The 27,011-nt window shown below is 40.0% G+C and overlaps 2 protein-coding genes across 6 annotated transcripts in view; one reads left to right on the top strand and one right to left on the bottom strand.

Annotated features, from left to right (window-relative positions):
• The window catches only part of STX17 (syntaxin 17), a 101,829-nt gene extending 80,370 nt beyond the window's left edge, over positions 1 to 21,459 (bottom strand). The window contains exons 1-2 of one of the 3 annotated variants that reach the window (XM_005660277.4): positions 21,361 to 21,459; positions 7,323 to 7,509 (exon numbers count right to left, since the gene is read on the bottom strand). In XM_005660277.4, coding sequence (XP_005660334.1) covers positions 7,323 to 7,445 — 123 coding nt within the window. In that variant the 5' untranslated portion in view covers positions 7,446 to 7,509; positions 21,361 to 21,459. Of the gene's footprint in view, positions 1 to 7,322; positions 7,510 to 12,230; positions 12,429 to 21,360 lie in introns of those variants that run through there. The other 2 variants (XM_084991280.1, XM_084991292.1) reach the window with 2 other exon arrangements.
• On the top strand, positions 15,411 to 21,438 carry LOC146407113 (uncharacterized). 3 transcript variants are annotated; one of them, XM_084991410.1, is made up of 2 exons: positions 15,411 to 16,295; positions 19,203 to 21,425. In XM_084991410.1, exon 2 carries the CDS (start codon positions 20,920 to 20,922, stop codon positions 21,232 to 21,234), a length of 315 nt encoding a protein of 104 aa, XP_084847536.1. In that variant the 5' UTR covers positions 15,411 to 16,295; positions 19,203 to 20,919; the 3' UTR covers positions 21,235 to 21,425. The 3 variants fall into 3 exon arrangements, with proteins under 3 accessions (XP_084847536.1, XP_084847543.1, XP_084847551.1); XM_084991417.1 differs by lacking the exon at positions 15,411 to 16,295 and adding an exon at positions 17,464 to 19,097 and having other exon boundaries at positions 19,539 to 21,438; XM_084991425.1 differs by lacking the exon at positions 15,411 to 16,295 and adding an exon at positions 17,464 to 19,097 and having other exon boundaries at positions 19,698 to 21,410.
• Positions 21,460 to 27,011: the final 5,552 nt, after the last annotated feature.

The raw sequence follows: 27,011 nt of genomic DNA, 5'->3' as shown, positions 1-27,011 counted from the left end.
TAACAGATGTAGGAAAGCCAAAATACTTAAGTCTATTTTTTCCATCTTCCTTCTTCATTTTTAAAACAGAAAAATCCACGACTTTTCTCATTGCTCAGAAGGTTAAGGATTCAGCTTTGCCACTGCTGTGGCATGGGTTTGATCCCTGGCCTGGGAACTTCCATATGCAATGGATGTGATCCAAAAAAAAAAAAAAAAAATCCATAATAAACATGATTAATAGGGAAATGAAAACCAAGAAAGAATAAGAACAAACCGAGGCATTTCAAATGAATTCAAGTCAACAAGCTCAGGAAAAATTAGACCCAAGTGAACCAAGGAAACTTGCCAATGTAATCACAGAAACACTCTGACTTATCTATAAGCAACTGTGAGAAATCTGAAAGGCTCCTAGACACCAGCCAATACTGACCCAATTTTCACAAAAGAAAGTAACTTTGAAACACCACAAACTGTAAATCTTAATATAAATCTTTGGAAAAATTCTATACCAGATTATCAGAAATGGTTTATGAGAACTTAAAAGAAATGGTGACAGTATATACATATATATATCAGTATTTATCTTCCCCTTTCCTGTCCAGTATTTTTTCATGAATGCCTTGAAAACAAAGAACACAAAATTATCAAATCTGAAGACAACAAAAACTAGAAGGGATAACTATACAGATGAAAGATCACAATTACGCATGATAAAAACAAATGTAATAATGATAAATGTACAGCCTAGCACTTAAACTAAAAAAAGCAACTGTACAAGCACAAGAAACAGGTATGATTTGGCTCAGTAGCTGAAGTTCCCATAAAAAAAAAAGTCCTGTGGATTTTATTTTATTTTAGTTATACAAAAAACAATAAAAAAGTAAGCCATATAAAGTGGTTTCTAAAACAACTGATGTCATTTTAGGCTTTACACATGCATACTTCATTCGTTCAACATTTTTATTAGGAGCACACTGTTTCAAGCACAACATTAGGAGATTACTACACTTAGCAGCACAGTGGTCCCAAGAAAGTAATTTAACTACTCTAGGTCTGCATGCAGTGGCTTGATGTGGGATCTCAGTTCCCAGACCAGTGACTGAACTTTGTTTGCAGCAGTGAAAGCACCAAGTCCTAACCACTAGGACACCAGGGGACTCCTTGGGCTATAAATTTATTGCAGATTACAAGCCTAATTTTTTACATAATTTTCAATGTTAACAATATAGAAATCATAAACACCAACACTTATGAAAAGCTAACATATAACATATCCTGTAATGATTTCCCTTCTCATTAAACCTGGCAGGCTGAACACATTCATCTCTGCTCTTTTTCAGAACTTAATTAAAATAACAGTAAAGAACTTTAAAAGGTATATTGGAGTTCCCGTCGAGGTGCAGTGGAAATAAATCCAACCAGGAAGCATGCAGTTGCTGGTTCGATCCCTGGCCTCGCTCAATGGATTAAGGATCCAGCATTGCCATGAGCTGTGGCATAGGTCGAAGATGTGGCTCAGATGCTGCGTTGCTGTTGGCTCTGGCATAGGCCAGCTGTAGCTCTGATTCAACCTCTAGCCTGGGAACCTCCATATGCCACAAGTGTGGCCCTAAAAAGCAAAAAAAAAAAAAGAAAGAAAACTTTAAAAGGCATAAGTTCACAAAAATAAAGAGAGTACAAAAGGTATCAATTGACAAGAAATTTTAACAAAATTGTGGAAGCTTGAAAGAGTATGGATATGCTACAGCTGACTTGGCAGACCAGAGAAAGCGAAAACCTAGGGCTGCAAAAGGAGGGAATGGTGGAAGAGAGAGGCAGTGAGAAGCAAGCCAAAGGCGCAGCACTACTCCAAAAAGATTCAGTAACCAGAGGTACCAGCTACTAAACAATCAGGAAGATACATATGGTGGAACTAAAAACAGATGGATTGTTTGGAAAGCCTAAAGAAAAAGAAAGAAAGGGAGAGAGGAAGGGGAAAAGGAGGAAGGGAAAGAGATAAATATATTTACGAAAAGAATAAAAGTAAAGAAGGAAGGATGAGGGGAAGAGGGGAAATAGGAGTTCTAATTGTGACTCAGGGGTTAAGAACCTAACACAGTGTCCGTGAGGATGCAGGTTCAAGTCCTGGCCTTACTCAATGGGTTACGGATCTGGTGTTGCCAAAAGCTGCAACGCAGGTTGCAGATGCAGCTCGGATCCAGCATTGCTGTGGCTATGGTGTAGGCCAGCAGCTGCACTCAGCTTCAACTCCTAGCCTGGAAACTTTCATATGCCACAGGTGCAGCCCAAAAAAGGAAAAAAAAAAAAAAAAAAGAGCGGAAGGATGGACATACCAAGGAAGAAGAAGAAAATTTTAAAAATTACTAACAGCACCATAGAGAGATTATATAATACTGCATCCATAAACAAGAACAGAAAGAGTCTCTTTAAAAGAAAAAAAAAGGAGTTCCCATCTGGGTGCAGAGAAAATGAATCCCACTAGGAACCACGAGGTTGCAGGTTCGATCCCCAGTCTCACTCAGCAGGTTAAGGATCCAGCGTTGCTGTGAGCTGTGGTGTAGGTCGCAGATGCAGCTTGGATCTGGCGTTGCTGTGGCAGCAACCGCTCCTATTGGACCCCTAGATTGGGAACCTCCATATGCCCCAAGTGCGGCCCTAAAAAGACAAAAGACAAAAAAAAAAAAAGAAAAGAAAAGAAAAGAAAAAAGAGAACTGAGGAGTTTCCCTGTGGCTCAGTGGTAATGAACCTGACTAGTGCCCATGAAGACACAGGTTCGATCTCTGGCCCCACTCAATTGCCATTGCCACTGAGGATCTGGAGTTGCTATGAGCTATGGTGTAGGTCTCAGATGCAGCTTGGATCCCACATTGCTGTGACTGTGGTGTAGGCTGGCAGCTACAGCTCCAATTCAACCCCTAGCCTGGGAACTTCGATATACCACTGGTGCAGCCCTAAAAAGACACACACAAAAAAAAAAAACGGAGAGAGAGAGAATTGAGAGAAAGAACATAATCAGAAAAAACAGAATTCTGGTTCTTTTGTCTTAGCCGGAATGTGGATGTGATAGCTGGAGCTGGAGCTTCCATTTTACATTCACGACAGAAATAAGCTGAGGTTTGGAAAGACAAGATAAAAACAGCCTGAGTCTTTAATGACTCTTGAGCTGCTGCTGGAGCCCTAGATCACTTCCAAAATTAAAATTAAAATTAAAGATTAAAAATGCAAGTAAAACCAAAAATCCTCTATCTCAATATACTATCTTGGGGTTTTTTGCCACTTGCATTTTAACCATATACTATACAGTACATAGCACATAGTAAGTTTTTCGCCAAATCCCTACAAAATGAAAGAAAATTATGTTCCAAGCTTATCATCTTGTTGTTCCTATTAACTGTGCTTAAGTCTACTTCACATTAGCCAAGAAAGCTGAATGCTAACACCTCAAATTTCAGGACTACATTCTAATCAAGTCTATCATGTGTAATAAAATGTAATGCTGAAGGACCTATGGAATACAGCCCCAGGTGTCCATAGCACACTACTCTCATTGTTGTCAGATGTTGCAGAATCACTCCACTAAGGCTCACTTTCAATTTCCCTTCAGTCTGACTTTCTTCTTTTAAATTCATATTAGATGACTGATGGCTAACATAATAAATATTTTATCTTTCTACACCCTTCCCCCAGCAGGAACATGCCTTTTTGAAAATGAGGCACTGTTAGACACCTGGAGTCCAAATTTAGTTCTTAACTCTTTTGTCCACAGTGAACTCTGCAACTTTTCAATGTTTTTATATTGACAAACTATTAAAATACGCTATTCAATCTTATATTGATAAAGAGTCACTTTCATAACTAAACTAGAAATCCTAGAGACAATGATCAAGATTATGGGATAAAACAAAACTCAATATGAATTTAACTGCTTAACTTCAAACAACATCACTTATAAATTATAATTATTCTGATACTGTCTAAAATTTTCTCAGTAAGTAAAAATGTCACAAAATTCTAAAGAAAAATGTTCTAGCAAAAAAAAAATCTATTTAACTCTGGAATAATTTTCTTCTGAAGTCTGGAACAGCTCATCAAATCAGTAACAGACCTGTTTCTATCCCCTCCCACCTTTCTCCCAGAGTTCTGGCCTTTCTATTGATTATTAGGTAGTACATGTGACCAAGATCTGTGGGCAATGACAGCAGGCACATTCATATAGGATAAATACAAGGAAAGGGAAATCTGCCAAAGGGAAAATGCCAAAGATAAAATGGCACAATAAAAGAAACAAATGGTCTACTGCCTTTAAGAATCAATTTTATTTGCCAAATTCTTATCATCTTTGTAACTGAGGACTGCAACATGAGCTCAGGACTCTGACACGCACCTTATCAAACCTCCCACCTGGATATGATTAATCAAAAGTAAACAATTCTATGTCTATATCATTACAGTGCTAAAAGAATAAGCCCTCCTTATTAATCAAAGCATGGAACCCTTCATTTCTGCTCATAACAAGAATAACTAGTTTATCAGATAACTCCTCCAACCTTAAAAGTCATAGAACTTATTGCTTATGGATAAAGAAGTTAAAAGATGACAAAACAGTAACTCTGAATTCCATTCATATTTGCATTGAAATTTCATCTTATTATTCTTGGCATGTAGGAAACAGGACGGGAGAAGGCAGGCCACAACCCTTAAAATGACACAGTCCTTGAGTATACCATAAAAACTGTTTAGAACCAACTAGGTCCAAGACAGTTGGATGATTTGATTTCCAGTGGACCTTGAACTTCATTATATGCTCATTGTAACACATTAGCATGCTGAATGACATGCTCACGAGTGCCATGACAGTTCCAAGGCTGACCATAAAAGGCCAAAAAAGTGGGTGGTGGCCCAATTCCTGGAAACTACCTCCCCTTCATGGAAATAGTTGGAATAATCCTTCCACCCATTAGACTATGAATTTGCCCAGCTCATAAAAACTCATTACTCCTTATTTCGGGGCCTCTCATGTCTTGCCTCTTGCCTTTTGAAATGGCCCACACTCTGTCTATGGAGCGTGTTTCTCCTAATGGTGCTCTTTGGCCTTTTGAAAGGGTCCACTCTTTATCTTTCTCTCAATAAATCTACTTCTTACCTATCAATTTGCCTCTTGTTGAATTCCTTCTGCACTGAGACATAAAGAACCTAAACTTCAGTTAAGTCCTGGGACCAAGTGTGTGATTTTAATTTAAAACACAGTATGTTCAAGACCCAATTTGGGTTTTGGCCAAGTTGAGTTCTGGCCTGTGGGTTCGAGTCTCAATCTGAATCTTGGCTGGGTTAGTGTCCTGGCACATAGGTTCAAGTCTCAATCTGAGGTGCACGGTTTCACCTATTTTCTATACTTTTAAAAAAGACTTACGGAGTTCTTGCTGTGGCGCAGACAGTTAAGAATCCAACTGCAGCTGCTAGTGATAGGGATAAGTAGACACAAGTAGTTGTAGAAGTCCCGATAAAGGACCATATTTAAAGAGGGGAACTTAGGGGACATTGGGAGATCACTGTAAGTTAATAAATTGCTCAAGAAAACCATCAGCACAAGGCAGGCTTGCTTCATTAGTGGAGACTTGAGAATTGCCTCAGGTCATTGGGTGGGGGATGGGATTAGGCCCGCATTCATATTCAGACCAAGGGCAAGAGTTTGAGGGTCACCCTTCTGCGGATTTGAATATACACCTTACTGGACACCAAGGAAGAGCTAGTACTCCCAGAAAGGAAGACGCTGTCTTTTCCAACCCCCACTCCTCTAGGATGATAAAAACTGTAGCCCACCAGATCTGAAGGGCAGAGCTTCCATGCCTGCCTGCTTGCATCCTATCCTAATAAATCTATTTCTTGCCTATCACTTTGTCTCTCGCTGAATTCCTTCTGAGTGGACACATGAAGAACCTGAACCTCAGTGAGTCCAGACACAGGGTGAGTGATTCTAATTTAAAACCATGGGTTCAAGTCCTAATCTGGGTTTAGGCCTGTTTGAGTGCTGGCATGTGGGTTCAAGTCCCAATCTGTGTTCTGGCTAGGTTCAGGCCATTAATACTGTCAGTTTCACTGGGAGAGCTGTGGAGGAAGTGGCTTTGATCCTTGGCCTGGTGCAGTGGATTAAAGGATCCCATGTTGCTGCTGTGGTTCAGATTCAGTCCCTGGCCCTGAAACTTCCATATGCTGCAGGTGCAGCCATTTAAAAAAAAAAAAAAAAAAAAAAAAAAGACCTAACTAGAAAGATAGAGGATATCTATGGGAGAAAAAGCTGACACTCCTCTTGTACAAGGTATTTAGTTGAGGGTGATACATAGTTTATATTGAAAAGATTAATGACCACTTCCACCCTCATACCCCCCCAAAAAATCAATGGAGGACCACATAGCTTAAAATTTATATTAGGGAGGTCCTTTTGAAGGATCAAATACCACTGACTTGTCCCACAGCAAATAAGACCACATAACCTGCCAAATCAATGATCAGGAGTCAGTAAACTTCATGTTCCTATAAATGTGACAACCATTCCATCAGACCCTTGCCAGTCCAGGTTCTACGCAACCTCCACCATAGTCTCTGAGACTAGTTACTCCTTCTAGCTATCTCCTAAACTGACTTCTAGTTATTATCACTCAATTTTGGGCTTTCTTCACTTGGGCATGAAGTTGGGGAATTCCCCCTTATTACACAGTGATTTACCTCTTGAATCAATGTGCACCTGAAGAGGTTACTGATGAACAATACACTCACAGTTCAGAAAAGTTGAGAATGTAATTGAGGTGAGCCTCTCAAAGTCTACCACCTTCATGTTATAGTGAACTATCATATAATTTGGTTGTTTTGTTTTTTGTTTGTTTGTTTGTTTTGGCTGTGCTTTCAGCATGTGGAAATTCCCAGGACAGTGATTGAATTCACGCCATAGCAGCAACCTGGGCTGCTGCAGTGACAGCACCCCCAAGCCACTCAAGGGACAATGCCAGATGCTTAAACTGCTGAAACACAAGAGAACTCCTCAAACAGTTTGTATTTTAATTATTAAACACTTAATTCATCAGTATGTACAACCAAAAATGTATATATTCTATTCTTAAACCCCTTTCTAAAGGAACAATGTGAAAGGAGTACTTTTTGAACAGAAAAAAAAAAAGATGAAAAAATGAGTACTGTTGGTAAATCAACAGGACCTACATGTTTTATTTAGCAAAGCCTCTTATCTATATTCTATGTAGCTGAAATGCACAATAAACATAAATCAGAATATGTAACTGTTTCTTGCGGTAGAAAAAGAAAAACCTGAAAAAATGAAAAAACTCACCTTCTCAATATTTATCTGGTGCTTTCTTAACCTTTCCAGATCTGTTGGGACTACTATCTTAATAAATTTCTGAATAGCTGGTTCAAGACGGCGTAATTTCACTTTTTCTTCATCTTCAGACATCCTAAAAAAAATGTTTTATCTCTTCTATTTGCAACAACTGTCTTCTCCACTCATGTAGAAAAACCTAAAAGGGAAATATTTAAGAATTTTTAAAATCAATTTCCATTTTAAAAATTTTTTTAATTTTTTCCCCATTTTGTACATGGTCATCTTGATTTTTCTGTTATAGTTGATTTACAATGTTCTATCAATTTCTGCTGTACAGCAAAGTGACCCAGTTTTATATATATACACACATTCTCTTTTTCTCACATTATCCTCCATCATATTCCATCACACATAACTAGAAATAGTTCCCTGTGTTATTCGGCAGGATCTCACTGCTTATCCACTCCAAATGCAATAGTTTGCATCTACTAACCCCCAACTCCCAATCCATCCCACTCCCGCCCCCTGCCCTTCGGCAACCACAAGACTGTTCTCCATGTCCATGAGTTTGTTTCTTTTCTGCACATAGGTTCATTTGTGCCATATATGAGATTCCAGATATAAGTGATACCACTGTAAACTGGTACAACCACTATGGAAAACAGTATGGAGATACCTCAAAACTAAATATAGAACTACCATATGACTCAGCAATCCCACTCCTGGGCATATATCCAGACTAAACTTTCAATTTCACTATTTTAAAAAGACAACAATTAGGTAATTTTATAACATATTCTAAATACATACTCAACTTAATGCTGGACTTGAGTGACTTGATTTTCAAGAAAACGTGTTTTTTTTGGCCACCCCAAAGGATGTGGAGTTTCCAGCAAGGGATCAGATCCGAGCCAAAGCCATGAACTAATAAGCCAAAGCTGCAGTAACACTGGATCCCCAACCACTAAGTCAGGGTAGGGGATCAAACCCACATCCTATTGCTCCCAAGACACTGCTGATCCCACTGTGCCACAGCAGGAGCTCCAAGAAAACTTTTATTTTAAAAATCTTTTTTCTCTCTAAAAAGGTAATGTATATTCACTTTAGAACGTTTAGAAAATAGGAAGAGGAGTTCCCTCGTTCCCTCAGCAGGTTAAGGATAGAGCATTATCATAGCTGTGGCTCTGGTTACAGCTGAGGCATGGGTTTGATCCCTGGCCCAGTAACTTCTGCATGCTGCAAGTGTAGCCAAAGAAGAAGGAGGAGGAGGAGGAAGGGGTGGGAGGAGGAATAGGAAAAAATCCTATAAGAAAATAGGAATAAGATAGGAGTTCCCGTTGTGGCGTGGTGGTGAACAAATCCGACTAGGAACCATGAGGTTGCGGGTTCGGTCCCTGCCCTTGCTCAGTGGGTTAACGATCCAGCGTTGCTGTGAGCTGTGGTGTAGGTTGCAGGCGCGGCTCGGATCCCATGTTGCTGTGGCTCTGGCATAGCTCCAATTTGACCCCTAGCCTGGGAACCTCCACATGCCGCAAGAGCTGCCCAAGAAACAGCAAAAAGACAAAAAAAAAAAAAAAAAAAAAAAAAAAAAAAGAAAGAAAAAAAGAAAATAGGAATAAGATAAAATCAACAATCATCTCCTCACCTAAAGTTAACTTCTCTTTTTATTCCCCCCACCCCCGCAACCACCGACCCCCCGACTCTTTCCATTTTGATGAATATCTTTCCAGGTCTTTTTTAATACAAGGATGCATATATTTAAGTAACTTTTTCAAAAAACCAGAAGTACACTGCCCAAGTTTTCATCTCCCAATTTATCCTGGACTGCGAATGATGTTCTTTTAAAAGGTGTCAAATGGCAAAATTACAGGAACAAAATTTGTCTCAACATTTCTGCTCTATCAGCTCCATTTTTCATATAACACATGTAATTACATACTTCAAATAGATAATATAAAAGGCAACTTTTTTTTTTGGTCTTTTTTTTGGGGGGGGTGCGCCCACAGAATATGGAAGTTCCCAGGCTAGGGGTCCAATTGGAGCTGGAGCTGCACCTGCCAACCCATACCACGGACACAGCAATATGGGATCCAAGCTGCATCTGCAACCTACACCACAGCTCAGGGCAACACCAGATCCTTAACCTACCGAGCGAGGCCAGGGATCAAACAGCCGTCCTCATAGATGCTAGTTGGGTTCATCAACTGCTAAGCCACAATAGAACACCAAAATGCAACTCTTTTCATTGATGTCCTTTAAATTGCCTCTCTTTCCTTTCTTACAAAGTAATCTATAATTAATAGAAGTAACCAATGACAGAGATGGAATTAGAACCTAGGACTTCTGAGAGTACAAACACCTTCTAATTCACCAGTAGTTCTTAACCAGTCTATGCCTTTGGATTGGGGTAGGAGAGGGTAGGGGCTGTCAAGTGAGCAGGTTCCAGGACCCCACACCTGCTTCAGTTGGAGAAAATTTATGTATATCTATTTTATAAATCTCAACGTATTTGATTTTATATAAAGGGCTCCACTGCTTAACCAAACTTGAAAATCACTGTTGTACAACATGCTTTCATGCCATCTAATTAGCCACAGTCTCTTCCATGTTAAAAACAAATAAATAAGTTAACTATGTTAATCCCAATAGGTTATGGCATCTTAGACTGGGGTCCATAGAGATAGGGGTTCACAAGTAGACTTTGAGGAGTCCCTGAATCTTTACAAAAAATTGTGAGTGTATTTTTTTTTTTTTTTGGTCTTTTTGCCTTTTCTTGAGCCGCTCCCACGGCATATGGAGGTTCCCAGGCTAGGAGTCCAATTGGAGCTCTAGCCACTGGCCTACGCCCAGAGTCACAGCAACTCAGGATCTGAGCCACATCTGCAACCCACACCACAGCTCACAGCAACGTCAGATCCTTAACCCACTGAGCAAGGCCAGAGACTGAACCCACAACCTCATGGTTCCTAGTCAGATTCGTTAACCACTGCACCACGACGGGAACTCCGTGAGTGTATTTTTGAGTTAATTCAGAAGACATGAGTACACTGTTTTCATTATACTGTCAAAAAAAATCTACCACTCCAGAAACATTAAGAATTATTATTCTGGAGTTCCCGTCGTGGCGCAGTGGTTAACAAATCCGACTAGGAACCATGAGGTTGTGGGTTCACTCCCTGCCCTTGCTCAGCGGGTTAACAATCCGGCGTTGCCGTGAGCTGTGGTGTAGGTCGCAGATGCGGCTTGGATCCCGCGTTGCTGTGGCTGTGGCTGTAGCGGGTGGCTACAGCTCGGATTAGACCCCTAGCCTGGGAACCTCCATATGCCATGGGAGCGGCCCAAAGAAATAGCAAAAAGACAAAAAAAAAAAAAAATTATTATTCTAATGTTTTATTCATTCACAGTTGAAAATCTTGAAGTGTTGGTTATAGAGATTATCTCAACTATCACTAACTTGGTCTTTACATTTGATCTAAGCTTGAAAGCAAAAAAGGAAAATCCCCAAGCCACCAAAAATAAAGACTTTTAACAGCTACAGTAGTTAGTGGGAATTAGAGATGTGTGGGGATGTTCACTGTCAAAAGAGTTGGTCCACAGACCCAACAAAATGGAAAAATTCACAGCTAAGGGAGTGGAGATAATAAAGTGATCTAAAAATAAAATTAAAATGGGTAATTTTATTTTTTAGCTCTTCCTGCACTATGCAGAAATTCCTGGGCCAGGGATCAAATCCATGCCGCAGCAGCAACCCAAGCCGCAGCAGTTAACAATGCTGGATCCTTAACCCACTGAGCCGCCAGGGAATTCCAAAACAGGTACACTTTAAAATTAAGATATAAAGAAAAAGTAGGATCTCTTAAAAAATAAGATAATACTATGAAACAGTTAAAAGGCCAATCTGAAAATAAACTTAAGTAAAAATTTTACAAATAAAAACCTCCAAAGAAGAGTTAAACAGCAAACTTTGTAGCTGAAAAGAGAATTACTGATTGGAAGCTATCAGTTCGAACACAGAGGAATAAGGAAATTTAAAATATAAAAATACGAAGCTCAGTAATAAGAGTCCCTTAAGGAAAGAGTAAAGTGGCAAAAAGGCATTATTCAAAGAGAATGTGCAGAGAATCAAGATGAAAAACCTCAAATTAAAAATGCACATAAGCACCAAGTACCATAAATAAAAAAACTGGAGTTCCCACTGTGGATCAGTGGGTTAAGACCTCGACACAGTGTCTGTGAAGATGCAGGTTTGATCCCTGGCCTTGTTCAGTGGGTAAAGGATCCAGTGTTGCCATGAACTGCAACACAGGTCACAGATGCAGCTCAGAACCAGCATTGCTGGGGCTATGGTGTAGGCCAGCAGCTACAGCTTGGATTCAACCTCTAGCCTGAGAACTTCCATACGCAGCCCTAAAAAAAAAAAGGAAAGAAAATTTAAGAAACAAATTTAACTAAACACATGGGAGAGAAATTTCAGGACATTAAGAACAAAAGAAAAAAATCTTAAAAAGCAAACCAGAGATAAAAGACAATAAACTAAAACAAAAACAGTAAACTTTTCATCAAAGCAGCATATCAAAAGACGAGTATCTTCAAAGTACTGAGAGAAGTGGTAATAATAGCCAGGTAAATTGTTACTGGGAAATGAAGATAAAATAATCATTTTCAGACATACAAAGACTAAGTTTATTATCAAGCCCTTCATTAAAGGAACTACTGGAACTTCCTGGTAGCACGGTAGATTAAGGATCTGGCATTGTCACTTCTGTGGCTTGGGTCACAGCTGTGGTGTGGGTCTGATCCTTGGTCTAGGAACTTCCCTATGCTGCCAGTGTAGCCAAATAATAATAATAATTAATTAATTACAATTTTAAGAAAAAGAACTGGAGGAGTTTCTGTCATGGCTCAGTGGTAACAAACCTGACTAGTATCCATGAGTACGTGGGTTCGATCCCTGGCTTCGATCGCCAGTGGGTTACAGATCTGGTGCCGCTGTGAGCTGTGGGTGGGTCACAGATGTGGCTTGGATCCTGCATTGCTGTGGCTGTGTGTAGACTGGCCGCTGCAGCTCTGATTTGACCCCTAGCCTGGGAACCTCCATATACTGCAGGTTCTTCCCTAAAAAGCAAAAAAAAAGAACTGGAGTTCCTGCTGTGGCACAGGTTATTAAGAATCCAACTGCAGGGAGTTCCCATCGTGGTTCAGTGGTTAATGAATCCGACTAGGAACCACAAGGTTGCAGGTTCGATTCCTGGCCTTGCTCAGTGGGTTAAGGATCCGGCGTTGCCATGAGCTGTAGTGTAGGCCAGGGGCTACAGCTCCAATTAGACCCCTAGCCTGGGAACCTCCATATGCCACAGGAGCGGCCCAAGAAATGGCAAAAAGACCAAAAAAAAAAAAAGAAAAGAAAAAAGAATCCAACTGCAGCAGCTCAGGTTGCTGAGGAGGCATGGATTTGATCCTGACCAAGCATAGTGGGTAAAGGATCCAGCATTGTTGCAGTTGCAACACAGGTCACTGCAGCTGCAGCTCGGATTCAATCCTGGCCCATATGTTGCAGGTGAGGCCATTTAAAAAGAAAAAAGAGTTACTAAAATGCAATGTTTTAACAATAAAGAAAATAAACTCAAAGGAAAGGAATGGCAAGGAACAATGAATATAATAAAGTACACTGTTACTGAGTGAATAAAGGAAGAATGAAAGAACAAGTAGAAGAATAACCTGATTAAGTATAATAAAAATGTTTCCATGTAAGTTATTATTTTTCTATATTTTTATAGTATTATGATATCACATTGCATAGATGTTTGATAATAAATCAACTATTGTTGGCTATTTAGGATATTTCCAATACCATAGTGTACCTCCTTACAAATAAGTCCATACTACCATCTATGATTATTTCTTTAAAGTAAATACCTGGAAATAGAATAAGCATACACATTTTTTAAGTCTGATACCAAATGTCCCCAAAAAGTTGTGCTTATTTACATCCCCTTACCAACACATCAAAATGTCCATTTATCTGAATTAAAGACTTAAATGTTAAGACCTAAAAACATAAAATCCCAGAAGAAAATATGAACAGTACACTCTTTGACACTGGTCTTAGCAATGTTTTTGGATCTGTCTCCTCAGGCAAGAGCAAAAAAAGCAAACAAACAAATGGGATTAAATCAAACTAAAAAGCTTTCTCAGTGAAGGAAACCATCAACAAAACCAAAAGGCAACCTATTAAATGAGAAGAGATATTTGCAGATGATATATATCTGATAAGGCATTAATATCCAAAATACATAAAAAACTCACATAACTCAGTATCAAAAAAATAAACAAAACAATTAAAAAATGAGGACCTGAACAGACATTTTTCTAGGAAAGACAGGCAGATGGGCAACAGACACATGAAAAGATGCTCAATATCACTAATCATCAGAGAAATGCAAATCAAAACCACAATGAGATATCACCTCACATCTGTCAGAATGCCTATTATCAAAAACACAATAACAAGTTCTGGTTGTTGGCAAGGAGGTGGAAAAAAGGAAACCCTTATGCACTATGGCAGAAATGTGAATTGGTACAGCCACTATGGAAAACAGTATGGAGGTTCCACAAAAAATTAAAAACAACCATCACATGATCTAGCCATTCTAATTCTGGGTATTTATCTGAAGAGAATGAAAAGACCAACTGAAAAGTGCAGGCACCCCTATGCTTACAGAGCATTATTTACATTAGCCAAGATATAGAAGCAACTGTTATGTGCCCAAACATAGATGAATGGATAAAGATGGGATATGTACACACAGACATAAACACAGACACACACAAAATGGACTATTATTCAACCATAAAAAAGAATGAAATTTTGCCATTCACAAAATGTATGGACTTAAGAGGGTATTATGCTAGTGAAGTAAGTCAGAGAAAGACAAATACTATATATCACATATATGTTAAATCTAAAAAACAAAACAAAAAAACACAACAGAAACAGATCCGCAGATGCAGAGAGCAATAGAGTGGTCACAGGCAGGGGTCGGGGGGGAGGGAAAATGGGTAAAGGTGATTAAGGAGTGCAAATTTCCTGTGATTTGTTTTATAAAACAAACAAATCACAGGGATGTAAGGTACAACATAAGGAATACAGTCAATAATAACATTGTAATAATTTGTAGGATGACAGATGGTTACTAGACTAATCCTGGTGATAAATTCAAAATGTATACAAATGTTGAATCATTATGTTGTACACCAGAAACAAATACAGTACTGTATGTCAACTATACCTCAAATTAAAAAAATGTTTAAATGGAATTCCCTGGTGGCTCAGTGGGTTAAGGATACAGCATTGCTGCTGCTGTGCTGAGGGTTCAATTCCTGGCCCCAGAATGTCTACAAGCAAGGCAAGACAAGAAAAAAAAAAAAAAAATTAAATGTTCATTTATCCACACATGAAATTATCATTCTTCTTAGACATTCAACGTGGAAACAAAAATGGTGTCTCATTATTGGTTTTTGGTTTTTTTTGTTTTTTACTTTTTAGGCACACACCTGTGGCACATGGAGGTTCCTGGGCTAGGGGTCGAATTGGAGCTATACCATAACGACACAGGGTCCGAGCCACATCTGTAACCTACACCACAGGTCACGGCAAAGTTGGATCCTTAACCCACTGACTGAGGCCAGGGATAAAACCCAAGTCCTCATGGATACTAGTCAGTTTCGTTACCACTGAACCACAAAATGGGAACTCCTCGTTATTGTTTTATATTACTTTCTTTTTCTTTTGGCTGCACCTGCAGCATGTGGAAGTTAACAGGCCAGGAATAGAACCCAAGCCACTAGTGACAACACCAGATCCTTAACCGGCTGTGCCACAGGAGAACTACATTCTTTAAATTAGGAATGAGATTGATTAGCCATTTACATTTCTTCTTTCATCAACTGCCTGCTCATGCTACAAGGAATGTCTTTTTCTTATAATATAGAACATATAAAAGTCTCACAAATTATAAATTATTTGTCTAGCACTGTTCCCCTGTTTATCACATTGCCTCTTCTATTTTCTTCCACTATGCAAATTATGTAAGAAGCTACCTTTTCTTTTTCTTTTTTTTTTTTTTTTTTTTTTGTCTTTTTGCCTTTTCTAGGGCCGCAGCATATGGAGTTCCCAGGCTAGGAGTCCAATCGGAGCTGGAGATGCTGGCCTACGCCAGAGACACAGCATCGCGGAATGGGAGCCGCCTCTGCAACCTACACCACTGCTCACAGCAACGCCGGATCCTTAAACCACTGAGCAAGGCCAGGGATTAAGCCTGCAACCTCATGGTTCCTAGTCGGATTCATTAACCGCTGCGCCACGACAGGAACTCCAGAAGCTACCTTTATATCTATTACCATTCCTAAAAAAAAGTTTTTGAACATAAGTAGTATTTAACAGATGATAATGGAACTAAAATGTTTCTTCACATGTCTCTTCATATTTCTAATCCTACCACTCTTGTCAAATAGCACATTATGCATAGTACATTACAATATCTTATTTAGCCTGCCCTTAGCCTCTTCCCTCTCTAATTTTCCCCACAGATTACCACCAATTAATTTATCTAAACCACCAAAGGCAACATGTTCCTCCTCTGAACACAAACTTCCAAAGCTCCCTATTGTCTGAGCAAGAAAATGCAACAAAGTTCATAAGTAATCCACCTACTCTATCAAATATTATCACCCAATCTACTTTTGGCTTTGCAAGATGCTCCCTCTGTCTGGATGCTCTTTTATATCCCATCTGCCTCTAAACTTTTTGTATCATTTGGGATACAACTCAAATGATTCTGCCTTCTCTTCCACTAATCAGCTTACAGTGTACTTGACTAACCCCAATTACGGACTATTTGCCTTGTTTTCACTGTTCCCACATGCTATGATAGCTTTCTTTTTTTTTTTTTTTTTTTAGGGCCACACCCTTGGCATATGGAGGTCCCCAGGCTAGGGGCTGAATCGGAGCTACAGCTGCCGGCCTATGCCACAGCCACAGTAATGCCAGATCCCACTGAGCAAGACCAGGGATAGAACCCACAACCTCATGGTTCCTAGTCAGATTCGTTACCACTAAGCCACAACAGGAACTCCACTTTCTTTTTCTGAATTAAGTTATATTAATTCAGAAAAGGTCAGAGTGCATGACTCTGCTTCCCAGCTTTCTGTGCTCAAGGAAAACCTGCTGTCTCATAAGAGCTATCTCTCAGGAGTTCCTGTCGGCACAGAGGAAATGAATCCAATTAAGAACCATGAGGTTGAAGGGTTCGATCCCTGGCCTCATTCAGTGGGTTAAGGATCTGTTGTTGCCTTGTAAGCTGTGGTGTAGGTCACAGATGCAGCTTGGATGTGTGTAGGCTGGCAGCTGTAGCTGCTTCGACCTCCAGCCTGGCAATCTCCATATACCATGGGAGTGGCCCTAAAAAGCCAAAAAAAAAAAAAAAAAAGAAAGAAAGAAAGAAAGTGCTAACTCTCAGGGAGGACATTCTAGCCCAAGAGCTTCCCAAGAGACGTTTCTAATTCTTGGACTCCTTCCGGAGTAATGTTTCCTTTTCTCCATTTCCATTTTTATAAAATTATACTCAACTAGCTATAAGAGACTAAGAAGAGAACATAAAATTCAAAGAATTGCATAAAGCATGATGTTACTGAAACAAAGTCATCCAACAGTGGCTCTGATCATAAAATAGCTCAAATAATGTTTATAAGCTATTAGGAAAGCTCTTAATATGCAAAATGTGGTTTAATGAGTTAAAAGTGTATTTCAGCATTTCTTGATTTTTCAGTCAGAACAGTGGGAAATATATATATATATATATATATATATTTTTTTTTTTTTTTTGGTCTTTTTGTCTTTTTGGTTGTTGTTGCTATTTCTTGGGCTGCTCCCGCGGCATATGGAGGTTCCCAGGCTAGGGGTCGAATCGGAGTTGTAGCCACCGGCCTACGCCAGAGCCACAGCAACGCGGGATCCGAGCCGCGTCTGCAACCTACACCACAGCTCACGGCAACGCCGGATCGTTAACCCACTGAGCAAGGGCAGGGACCGAACCCTCAACCTCATGGTTCCTAGTCGGATTCGTTAACCACTGTGCCACGACGGGAACTCTTTTTTTTTTTTTTTTTTTTGGGGGGAAATATTTTTGATATAATCCAAACACAAGATAAAAAATATTTACATTAACACCACAAATATTTAAACCACAATGAAAAAGACAATATAAAACACACAAAAATGAGTAATTTCCCAAGCTCCCATAAAGTTGTATTACTTTTAATTTTTTTTCCAAGTGTAATGGAATATTTGGAGTGATAGAATTGTTCTGTATCATGCACAGCAGTAGTAGATACACAACTATATGTGTTTATTAAACCTAACACAACTGTACACCATAGAAGATGAATTTCAGTATACTGAAAAACAACAAGATGTAACGGAACCCAAAGTGAAATGCAAACTATAAAAAATAAAAGTAACTGCATTACAAATGAGCAGCATAATAACTAATCTAGGTAACTTTGGAAAATAGTAAACTGGATTTAAACACAAAGCTAAAGACAAAAAGAATTATGTAAGTACTATACTGTACTCTAGTTAGTAAATTTCTCATAGGACTATGGGTTAGAAATCCTGAAATTTATTAATGTATATACTGGGATTGAATAAATAAAGGAATATTTTGTAAAATATAAAAGCCAGATTTCTCACTATTGGAGAAAGAAGTTACAAATAAGGGGCAAGACTAGAAAGAACCCTGTGGTATTAAATTAGAAATGGAAGTATCAAAAAAACTTTAAATATATATATATATACACACACACACATATATATAATGTGTATGTATATATACACAAATAAAAAAAGTCAACATATGAAAGAATAAATAATGTATGCCTGTGTGTATCTATATGAACGATATGCACATTCAGTTGACCCTTGAAAATATGGATTTGAACTGTGAGGGTCCACTTACACATGGATATTTTCCAGTAAGTACTACACTACAGGAGTCACAGTTGAGTCTGCAGATATGGAACCTCAGATACAAAGGGACAAATCATGGGATCTGAGTATCCGTGGATTTGCACGGCTTTGGATTTTAGTCTGTGACGGGTCCTGGAACCAGTTCCCTACAGATACCAAGGGATGATGGTATGTACAAATAGCTAGAAATATATATATATATAATACACACTCACACACACTTCCTAGATGTCTTCTGCCGGGCACTAGAAGCAGTGATACCCCAGTAGCAATGAACACACCTAGCACCTAAATCGTTGATGGTTAAAAAAATACCACTCTCCAAACCAACCAGGGGGTCCTTGGAGAAGTGGTGGATTCAAGGGCTGTGTCAAGGAAAACACAAGAGAGCCTGGAGCATCCTCTGGTGTCAAAAAGAAAAGAAGTTCTCAAAAAATAACGAGGACCTATGAAGAGGGCACAAGAAGCACCCTGAAAAAACTTCCAATGGCCAAAGCTGGAACAATTTAAGACATAAAATAAATAACCACAGTGTAGGATAATAACCAACAGAAAGATAAATGAATCTATACTGATACAAAAAATTAACAATAAATAAATGAGAAGAAGGGGCAGCTCTTCTTTACAGAAAAACTCCAGGAGTTCCCACTGTGGCGCAGTGGTTAACAAATCTGACTAGGAACCATGAGGTTGCACGTTCGATCCCTGGCCTTGCTCAGTGGGTTAAAGATTCGGCATTGCCATGAGCTGTGGTGTAGGTTGCAGACGAGGCTCAGATCCTGCGTTGCTATGGCTCTGGCATAGGCTGGTGGCTACAGCTCCGACTGGACCCCTAGCCTGGGAACCTCCATATGCCATGGGAGTGGCCTAGAAAAGGCAAAAAGACAAAAAAAAACAAAAACAAACCAAAAAAAACTCCAATTAATAAGTGAAGAAGGAATGAGAGAAACAGAAAACCACCATCGAGATTATCACAGTAACAATTACTGAAAGCAAGAAAAAGTAATGGATGCTCAAATCAGCTAATTAAAGTTTGAAAAGAAACTGAGTATTTGTCTTGTTTAAAAGTTCCCCAGGGGGAGTTCCCGTTGTGACTCAGCAGGTTAAAAACCTGACATAGTGTCCTCGAGGACTCAGGTTCAATCCCTGGTCTCACTCAGTGGGTTAAGGATCCAGCATTGCCACAAGCTGCAGTGTAGGTTGCAGATGCAGCTCAAAACCAGTGTTGCCCTGGTTGTGGCATAGACCTGCAGCAGGCTCTGACTCAACCCCTAGCCCAGGAACTTCCATATGCCACAGGTACATTCATAAAAAGGAAAAAAAAAAAAAAAGTTGTCAGAGTTCCCGCAGTGGTGCAGTGTGGGTCACTACGGAGGTGATCCCCAGTCTGGCAAAGGTGACTAAAGAATATGGTATTGCCACAGCTGCAGAGTAGGTCACAGCTTGGCTCAGATTCAATCCCTGGTCCAGGAACTTCCATATGCTGTGAGTGCAGCCAGAAAACAAAACAAAACAAAAATTAAACAAAGTTCTCCCCCAACATACTGATTAGTTACAAAGGGAAAAGTAGTAACTTTAGAGAATCCCAACAGATACCACCTTAACCAGTGATCAAGAGTAATTTCAAAAGCAGTGTCATATCACACACCTCCTTACATGATGGACTACTGAGAAGGGCATACACTTCTGTGACATCAACAAAAACGCATAACCCTAATCTCACCGGGAGAAAAAACATCAGACAAAACTCAACTGAGGGACTCTCTACAAAACAAATAACCAGGACTCTTCAAAAGTGTAAAGGACCTAAAAGACAAGAAAAGACTTAGAAGCTGTCGCAGACTGGAGGAGACTCAGGAGCCATGTTAACTAAATGCAATGTGGGGTCTTAGATTGGATCCTAGAACAGAAAAAGGACATTAGTATAAAAAAAAAAGATGAAATCTTAAGAAAGCTGATAGTTTAGTTAACGGTGTTGTACCTAAGTTGATTTCCTACTTTTGATATTTGTATTACGATTATATGAGATGCTAACATTAAAGGAAACTAGAAAACTCTCTATTACTTTTCTAACTCCTCCGTTATTGTAAAATTATTTCAAAATAAAGTCTTTTTTAAAAACGTGTTGAGCTGTTTCATGTAAGACAGGCCAAACATTTCTACATCAAATAACTGCAACCATATTCACTGCACAGACACTTGGCTCGGGGGCTGGGGATGGGGGAATGGCAGGTGCTTACAACTATTACCAGCTGAATACCATACCATTCGTTTCCAGTAAGGAAAAAGTACTGGGAGGTTAACCAAATTACTTCGGATTATTTATAAAGGAAAAGCCCTATTTCTCAGAAAAAGTCCAAAATTGCTGGCAACAAAAAAAAGTGATGAACATCTTCCAACATTTCCCCACACCAGTGGCACCGAATGTCTTCAGCCACGTCGCCCTGATTTGTTTCGGACAAGATTCTGACTTGGGGACGCGTTCCTAAATTTGGAAAGAAAAGTCAAGGCCCCTGGTCCTACCCTATAGTCCGCTCTCTGAGCCTCTGATTCCGAATTTTAAAAAAGGGGGAGTTAAACATGGGACCTTCTAAGAGCCACCTCCCGGTCTGGCTGACAGGACACTCCACCCTCTCGCTTCGGGTCCTCCCCTCACTACCTCGGAGCAGAGTAACCCACAGCGCACCCGGGCCACAGAAACCAAACGCCCCTCCCCCCACCCTCGCCGAGAACGGGTACGCGGACCAGTCTCAGGACGTAGACGCCCACGACGCTGACGACCTATGGCCCACAGTGCGTCACGGCAGGGCAGACGATAGAAACTTTTCCACCCTGAGACCCCAGGAGGCCGACCAGCTCCTCCGGTCGGCCGCCCTCTATACCCGCTTCGAATAGCGCCTCCAAAACCGAAACCATCACTTCTTGGAGCTGAGAGAAGCCCCACAGAGCTCGCACTTCCGAACTGATACCCTGCTTCCCGCCGGGCGCCCCTCCCGCGCGCGAGGTTGGCACCCGGCCTACCATGCCACACAGGGCCTGACACCCATGAGGCGGCCTGTCGCGAGCCCCTTACCTCCCGCCGGGGCGCTTGAGACCAGTAAGCGCGCACAGCGCAGGCGCGGGCGCGACGGGGCGGGGCACCACGATAGGCCTGCCGGGCTGCGCCACGCCCCCTCCCGCCCCGCTCCAGCCTCGAGGGGTGTGGCCGGCTGTCCCGTGAGTACAAGCGATGTTGCCACTCTGGGCTGAGCTTTAAGAGGTTGTCTTGAGTTATGGTCTGGGTTTGTAAGTCTGTTGCATTTTAGGTGTGAGACGATTCACATACGTATGGGCCTCTACATTTTGCAGGGTTTTTTTCTATCCATTTTCCTGTGTTCTAGGAATTTTATTAGTTGGCCAGGTGTTCTTACCTCTTTACACATTGAAACTAAAGCTCAGAAAGGTTGTGCCTTCTCCTTCTCGTCCTCCAAAACCCTCTTAGGTGTTCAGGGCAAAAGTCTTGACTGTTACAGGTGCAGAAATTGAAGCTTGGTCCAATGCTTCCCTCCCCTCCCTGACCTGCTCCTGCCTCCCACCAAACAGGTGGAGCCCTTAATGCCACTGTCTTATCCTAACTTTATAGATAATGACACTGAGGCTCCAAGAGTTTCTGCTGACTCACTCCAGTTCAGCCAGTTAGTGACAGAGTTGGAACTCCGAATGGGTTTTTTAATTTCCTTCCCAAGTTTTTCCAGTTACACCAGCTGCTACCAATGAACAAGCAGATGGTTGGCTTTGAAGCCCTGTTCTAGATCACAGGTCTCCTCGCTGGTTAGACTGACTTACAGATCCAGCCTTTTTAATATGTGTTTGAATATTCAGATGACTTGCTCAGAATGTATCCACTGAATGATACTGTCCTCAGAAGTCATAAGGATGTTCAAGCCATAGCTAAGTAAACTCAGCTCTTGGGGTCTTGCAGTGGAGTGAAAGTAGAAGTTGTGGATCAATAAATATTAGAGGTCTATAAGAATTCCCTTGAAAGCAATTTCTAAAGTAAAGCATAAAATCTGCTAAGCATTTTGGATTTTCTTTGTGAGTATAGTGAACACTGGTGTTTTTTTACTCTAGGAATGAGGTGGTGGTAAAATTTTAATTCTAAGGAGAAAAATTAAAGTATTATATAATACCATGGGAAAAATTTTTTATGCAAGGGTCAGTTAAACAGATCTTTTGAAGTAGAAGTGTTGGGTTTTTTTAAGGGCCGCTCCCGCTGCATATGGAGGTTCCCAGGCTAGGGTCAAACTGGAGCTGTAACTGCTGCCACAGCTCATGACTATAACTAGGCCACAGCCATAGCAATGCTGGATTCAAGCCACATCTGTGGCCTACAACACAGCTCCAGATCCTCAATCCACTGAGCAAGGACAGGGATTGAACCCACATCCTCATGAATACTAGTCAGGTTCGTTAACCACTGAGCCACTATAGGAACTCCTGAAGTAAAGGTCTTTTGAGTTAAGTTCTGAAAAAACTACCTCAAGTACACTAGGGAGGTGCAACACTCAAAGATTCTAAACCTGAAGCTAGGCTTCTAGATTATATGTATGTTTGCTATAAGTTAGGTCTATCAGGGAGGCTGATACACATATTTAATACACATAATTTGCTAAGAACAATGAACAAGCAGATAGTTGGCTTTGAAGCCCTGTCTAGATCACAGGTCTCCTCGCTGGTTAGACTGACTTACAGATCCAGCCTTTTTAATATGTGTTTGAATATTCAGATGACTTGCTCAGAATGTATGTAGAACTTTTTAATCTAACAATTCGTTAGCTTGATTTATAAATGTTACATATTTAGAAATATGGTATGTGGACCTCTTTTTGTACTTTTACCTGGGCCCTGAAGTTGTTAGGGACAGGCCTCCTGCTCCTAGCCTACATTTTCCTAAGATCCTAACTGAATCAGGAAGGCCAAATGAGACAAAACGGTAATAGATAAATAAATGGGGGGAAAAAAGAAAAATATTCTTTTAAGGCATTATGATTGCTTACTTGGAAAACCCAAAAGAATGGATTGAAACAGAGTAAAGTAGCTAGAAAAACAGCTTTCCTAAACAATCACCTGTTTAAAAGGAGGTGTAATGGAAGGAAAGATAGCATTTTTAAAAAGAGCAGAATCTAGTTTGTGTTTGTAAGGAATTATTGGAGCTATTTGAAGAATTAAGAATAATAACTAGGGAGTTCCTGTTGTGGCTCAGCAGAAATGAATCCAGCTAGTATCCATGAGGACTTGGGTTAGATCCCTGGCCTTGCTCCGTGGGTTAAGGATCTGGTGCTGCCGTGAGCTGTGCTGTAGGTCACAGCCACAGCTCAGATCCTGTGTTATAGCCTGGCAGCTATAGCCCTGATTTGACTCCTAGCCTGGGAACTTCCATATGCTGTGAGTGCAGCCCTAAAAAGCAAAAAATAATTAATTAGTTAATAATAATAATAGCTAAATTGGGTTGGGGTGAAAGGAGGGATTTCCAAGAGGCATAAGGAAAATTTGAAGGTAATGGGTATATTCATTATCTTGCTTGTGGTACTGATTGCAGGCGTGTACACGTATATTGAAACTTAGCAAATTATGTGTATTAAATATGTGTATGTGTTTATTATATGTCAGTTATAACTGAACAAGGCTATTTCTCGAGAAAACATTATTTACTTAAAGCCTACCATGGTTCGTAGAATACACTAAGGGAACGATGTATATTCACTATTTTAAATTAAGAAATCATTTTTCCAGGATTATAGCGCAAGTATATGGAGAACATGAGAATCAAATTCATATTTGGAACAATAATATAGACCTCCTAGGTGATCTTCCCGGCCATTCCTTTTCTGGGGCCTGCTGCTCCCCACCAGGGAGCAGGTGCTCAGTTTTGAGCCTCTGGCAGCCATTTTATACAGGCATGAACCCATGCTCCTGACCATAGTGAATTGGTCCAGGAGCAGACTCCTGACTCAAAATGAAACAGTAAGATATTTGTTCCAGGAATCTGGGATTGGGACTAGGATTCTAGCTTTAATCTGGCTTGCTTGCTTGCTTTTGCTGCTTTCTTGAACAGAGAAGATGGCTCACAGCAGATATCCTGGTGGCCATGTTTTTGATTCCATAGTCTAGTGACTCAGAGAAAGCCAGGCTGCTCATAAATCCCATTTAAGGTTGTGGAGAGATGAGTGTATGTATGTCCTAGGTCATGGTGTTAAGTTTATTTTATTTTATTACTGTAGGTCATGTTCAAAAAACATTTAAAGTCACTACCTTCACTAGGTTCTTTCTCTATCCATGAATTATTGAAATATCTGTGCAGTTCTGGATGCATTATATTTCTTTGTGCATCCTATCATTCTAACCATCTTGTGAACTGAGAGGAAGAAAGATTAAAAATAAAGTGATACTAATGGTTACCTTCAGCATGGAATTAACTGGGAGAGAGCATAAGTAGCTTTCTCGGGTGCTGGAAATGTTCTTTGTATTGATCTAGGTGACAATTCATCAAGCCGTACACCTAAGATTTGTGTGTGCTTTGTATGAGTTATACCACAATAAAAAAAGAAAGTAAATAAAGAGCTAGCAATTCCTGATTTAAAACAAACAGAATCTTTTAGTAGACAAGGAATAGATTCTGCCTTATTGTTTCTCCCTATTACTTCTCTCTGAAATACTGGTGAAATAGCAGCTGTAGTCCTTACTGTTGTTAGAGATCTTCACTCCTTGGAATATAAAATAAAAAGCCATGAAAGAGATAGGAGAGGGAGGTGAGAATGATCAGATACACGAAAAAGAAACAGAGTTTGCAGCACATTCGAATTCCTGGTTCCAGCTCATTCCTGGGGCTTAACCCCAATCAACACTTAGGTCTAATTATACCCCACAGCCTTCTAACCCCCAACCCCAGCTCTCACCTCTACTTTGTCTTTAATTGCTTAAACTCTACTCCTTTCAGTCAAGACAATTCTGTTAAAGAGACAAAGCCTTATTAGTTTCTATTATTGTATGATATCATTTTAAACTCATACATAGTGTTCACTGGCTTTAGTACTTAAACCTCTCCACTTTCTGCTCTAGTGTCCCTCGCCACACACACACACCATCACCAAACAGTCTGTTCATATGTATTAAGGTTATAGAGCCCTAACATCAAACTAAAAGTGGTGAACTCTGCAGGCAGACAGTAACACTAGAATTCTCCACTCATTAACCATTCACTACTTAGGAATTTGAGAATCATGTTGCATGTAGAATAGCCTAAATACCCAGACAATCTATCTAAAGACTCCTTCCCCATCTTTTTGTTCTTCTGATTATCTTAATTATTCTCAAAACTCAGTGTGCCCAAGAATTATTGCATAAGGTGTTATTTATAAAACCATGCTTAAGGAACCTTATGAGCAATTTAAAATTTTTTCAGAGTTCCCTTCGTGGTGCAGCGGAAACGAATCCGTCTAGGAACAATGAGGTCGAGGGTTTGATCCCTGGCCTCACTCAGTGGGTTAAGGATCTGGCATTGCTGTGGCTCTGGCAGAGGCCGACAGCTACAGCTCCAGTTAGACCCCTAGCCTGGGAACCTCCATGTGCCCTGAGTGCGGCTCTAAAAAGACAAAAGCCAAAAAAAATAAAAATAAAAATAAAAATTTTTCAAGGGCAGTTTTGTCATAATTTTTGCTTTATCAATCACTTTAAATCCTCATACCCAAAGCACTTAACTATCCAACTCACTTTCAAAAGATGCACCTTATGCTGTGCTTGCAACTAAAACACAGTAACTTACTTAGCATTAGAATCATGTTAAATGTTATTTTAACTTTGACAGCTTACAAGGCATCTTGACTTTTGTAGTATTTAATTACATTGTCATGAATGTCAATTATCATCACATGATAAATATACAGACATGCAAATCAATAGATATTCCACATGCATCCAACCTTGCTTTCTAACTTTATCTCCCATTACTTCCCTTCATACATTCTCTGCTCTAACAAAATTGAACTCCTCAGTATTCTTCATTCCAATCTTTTCCCCAGTCCTTAGTATCCACTCATTGCCCCTCCCTGGCTACAAATCCAAATCTTTCTCATCTTTCCATGTTCACTCCAAAGGTGACCTCTCCTAATATTTCTAGAATTTCTAGATTTAATGCCTCCCTCCTCTAAACAACCCACCTTATAATTTGATCTTTTTTTTTTGACACATCACTGTCTGCATTTTATTATAGTAATTTTAGATGTGTCTTATTGCCACCTCCAGTGTTTTTCACCCTTTTCCTTGTCATGACACAAATAGAAAATGATGATATTTATGAAGCAAAACTAAGAAAGCTGCTCTCAGCCTCTGCCATTGGTTCAGTTGCAATGAGAGCTGGGAAGTTAATGCCTCCACACATCCTTGACAAAATCAAGCACAGGCCTAAGAATCTGTCTGCTACCATCACATGTTGGACTATAAGCTCCCTGAGAACAGGATCCATGTTTGCTTATCTCTGTATCCACCTACAGATTCTGGTTCAATAACATGCCCCTATAATAAATAATAAATGAATAAATGACAAAGTGATAGTTAAGTTTGCTTTTACAGCGTTCTGAGGGCTTTCAGTTTCAGCTCAGATATGTAAAGAACTTGAAAGTCATCACCCCCATCCT

This window comes from Sus scrofa, chromosome 1 (assembly GCF_054392235.1).
Source record: "Sus scrofa isolate SSC_HxYL_T2T_F1_AM1 chromosome 1, Sscrofa_HxYL_maternal_Yorkshire_Landrace_v2.0, whole genome shotgun sequence".
In the NCBI taxonomy this organism is placed as follows: domain Eukaryota; kingdom Metazoa; phylum Chordata; class Mammalia; order Artiodactyla; family Suidae; genus Sus; species Sus scrofa.
Note: the sequence above shows the minus strand (reverse complement) of the source record. Positions and strands in the feature narration are given on the sequence as shown.

Excerpts from the sequence above, each read along its gene's own strand:
- LOC146407113 (XM_084991417.1), top strand. The coding sequence starts at position 20,920 with ATGGGACCTTCTAAGAGCCACCTCCCGGTCTGGCTGACAGGACACTCC.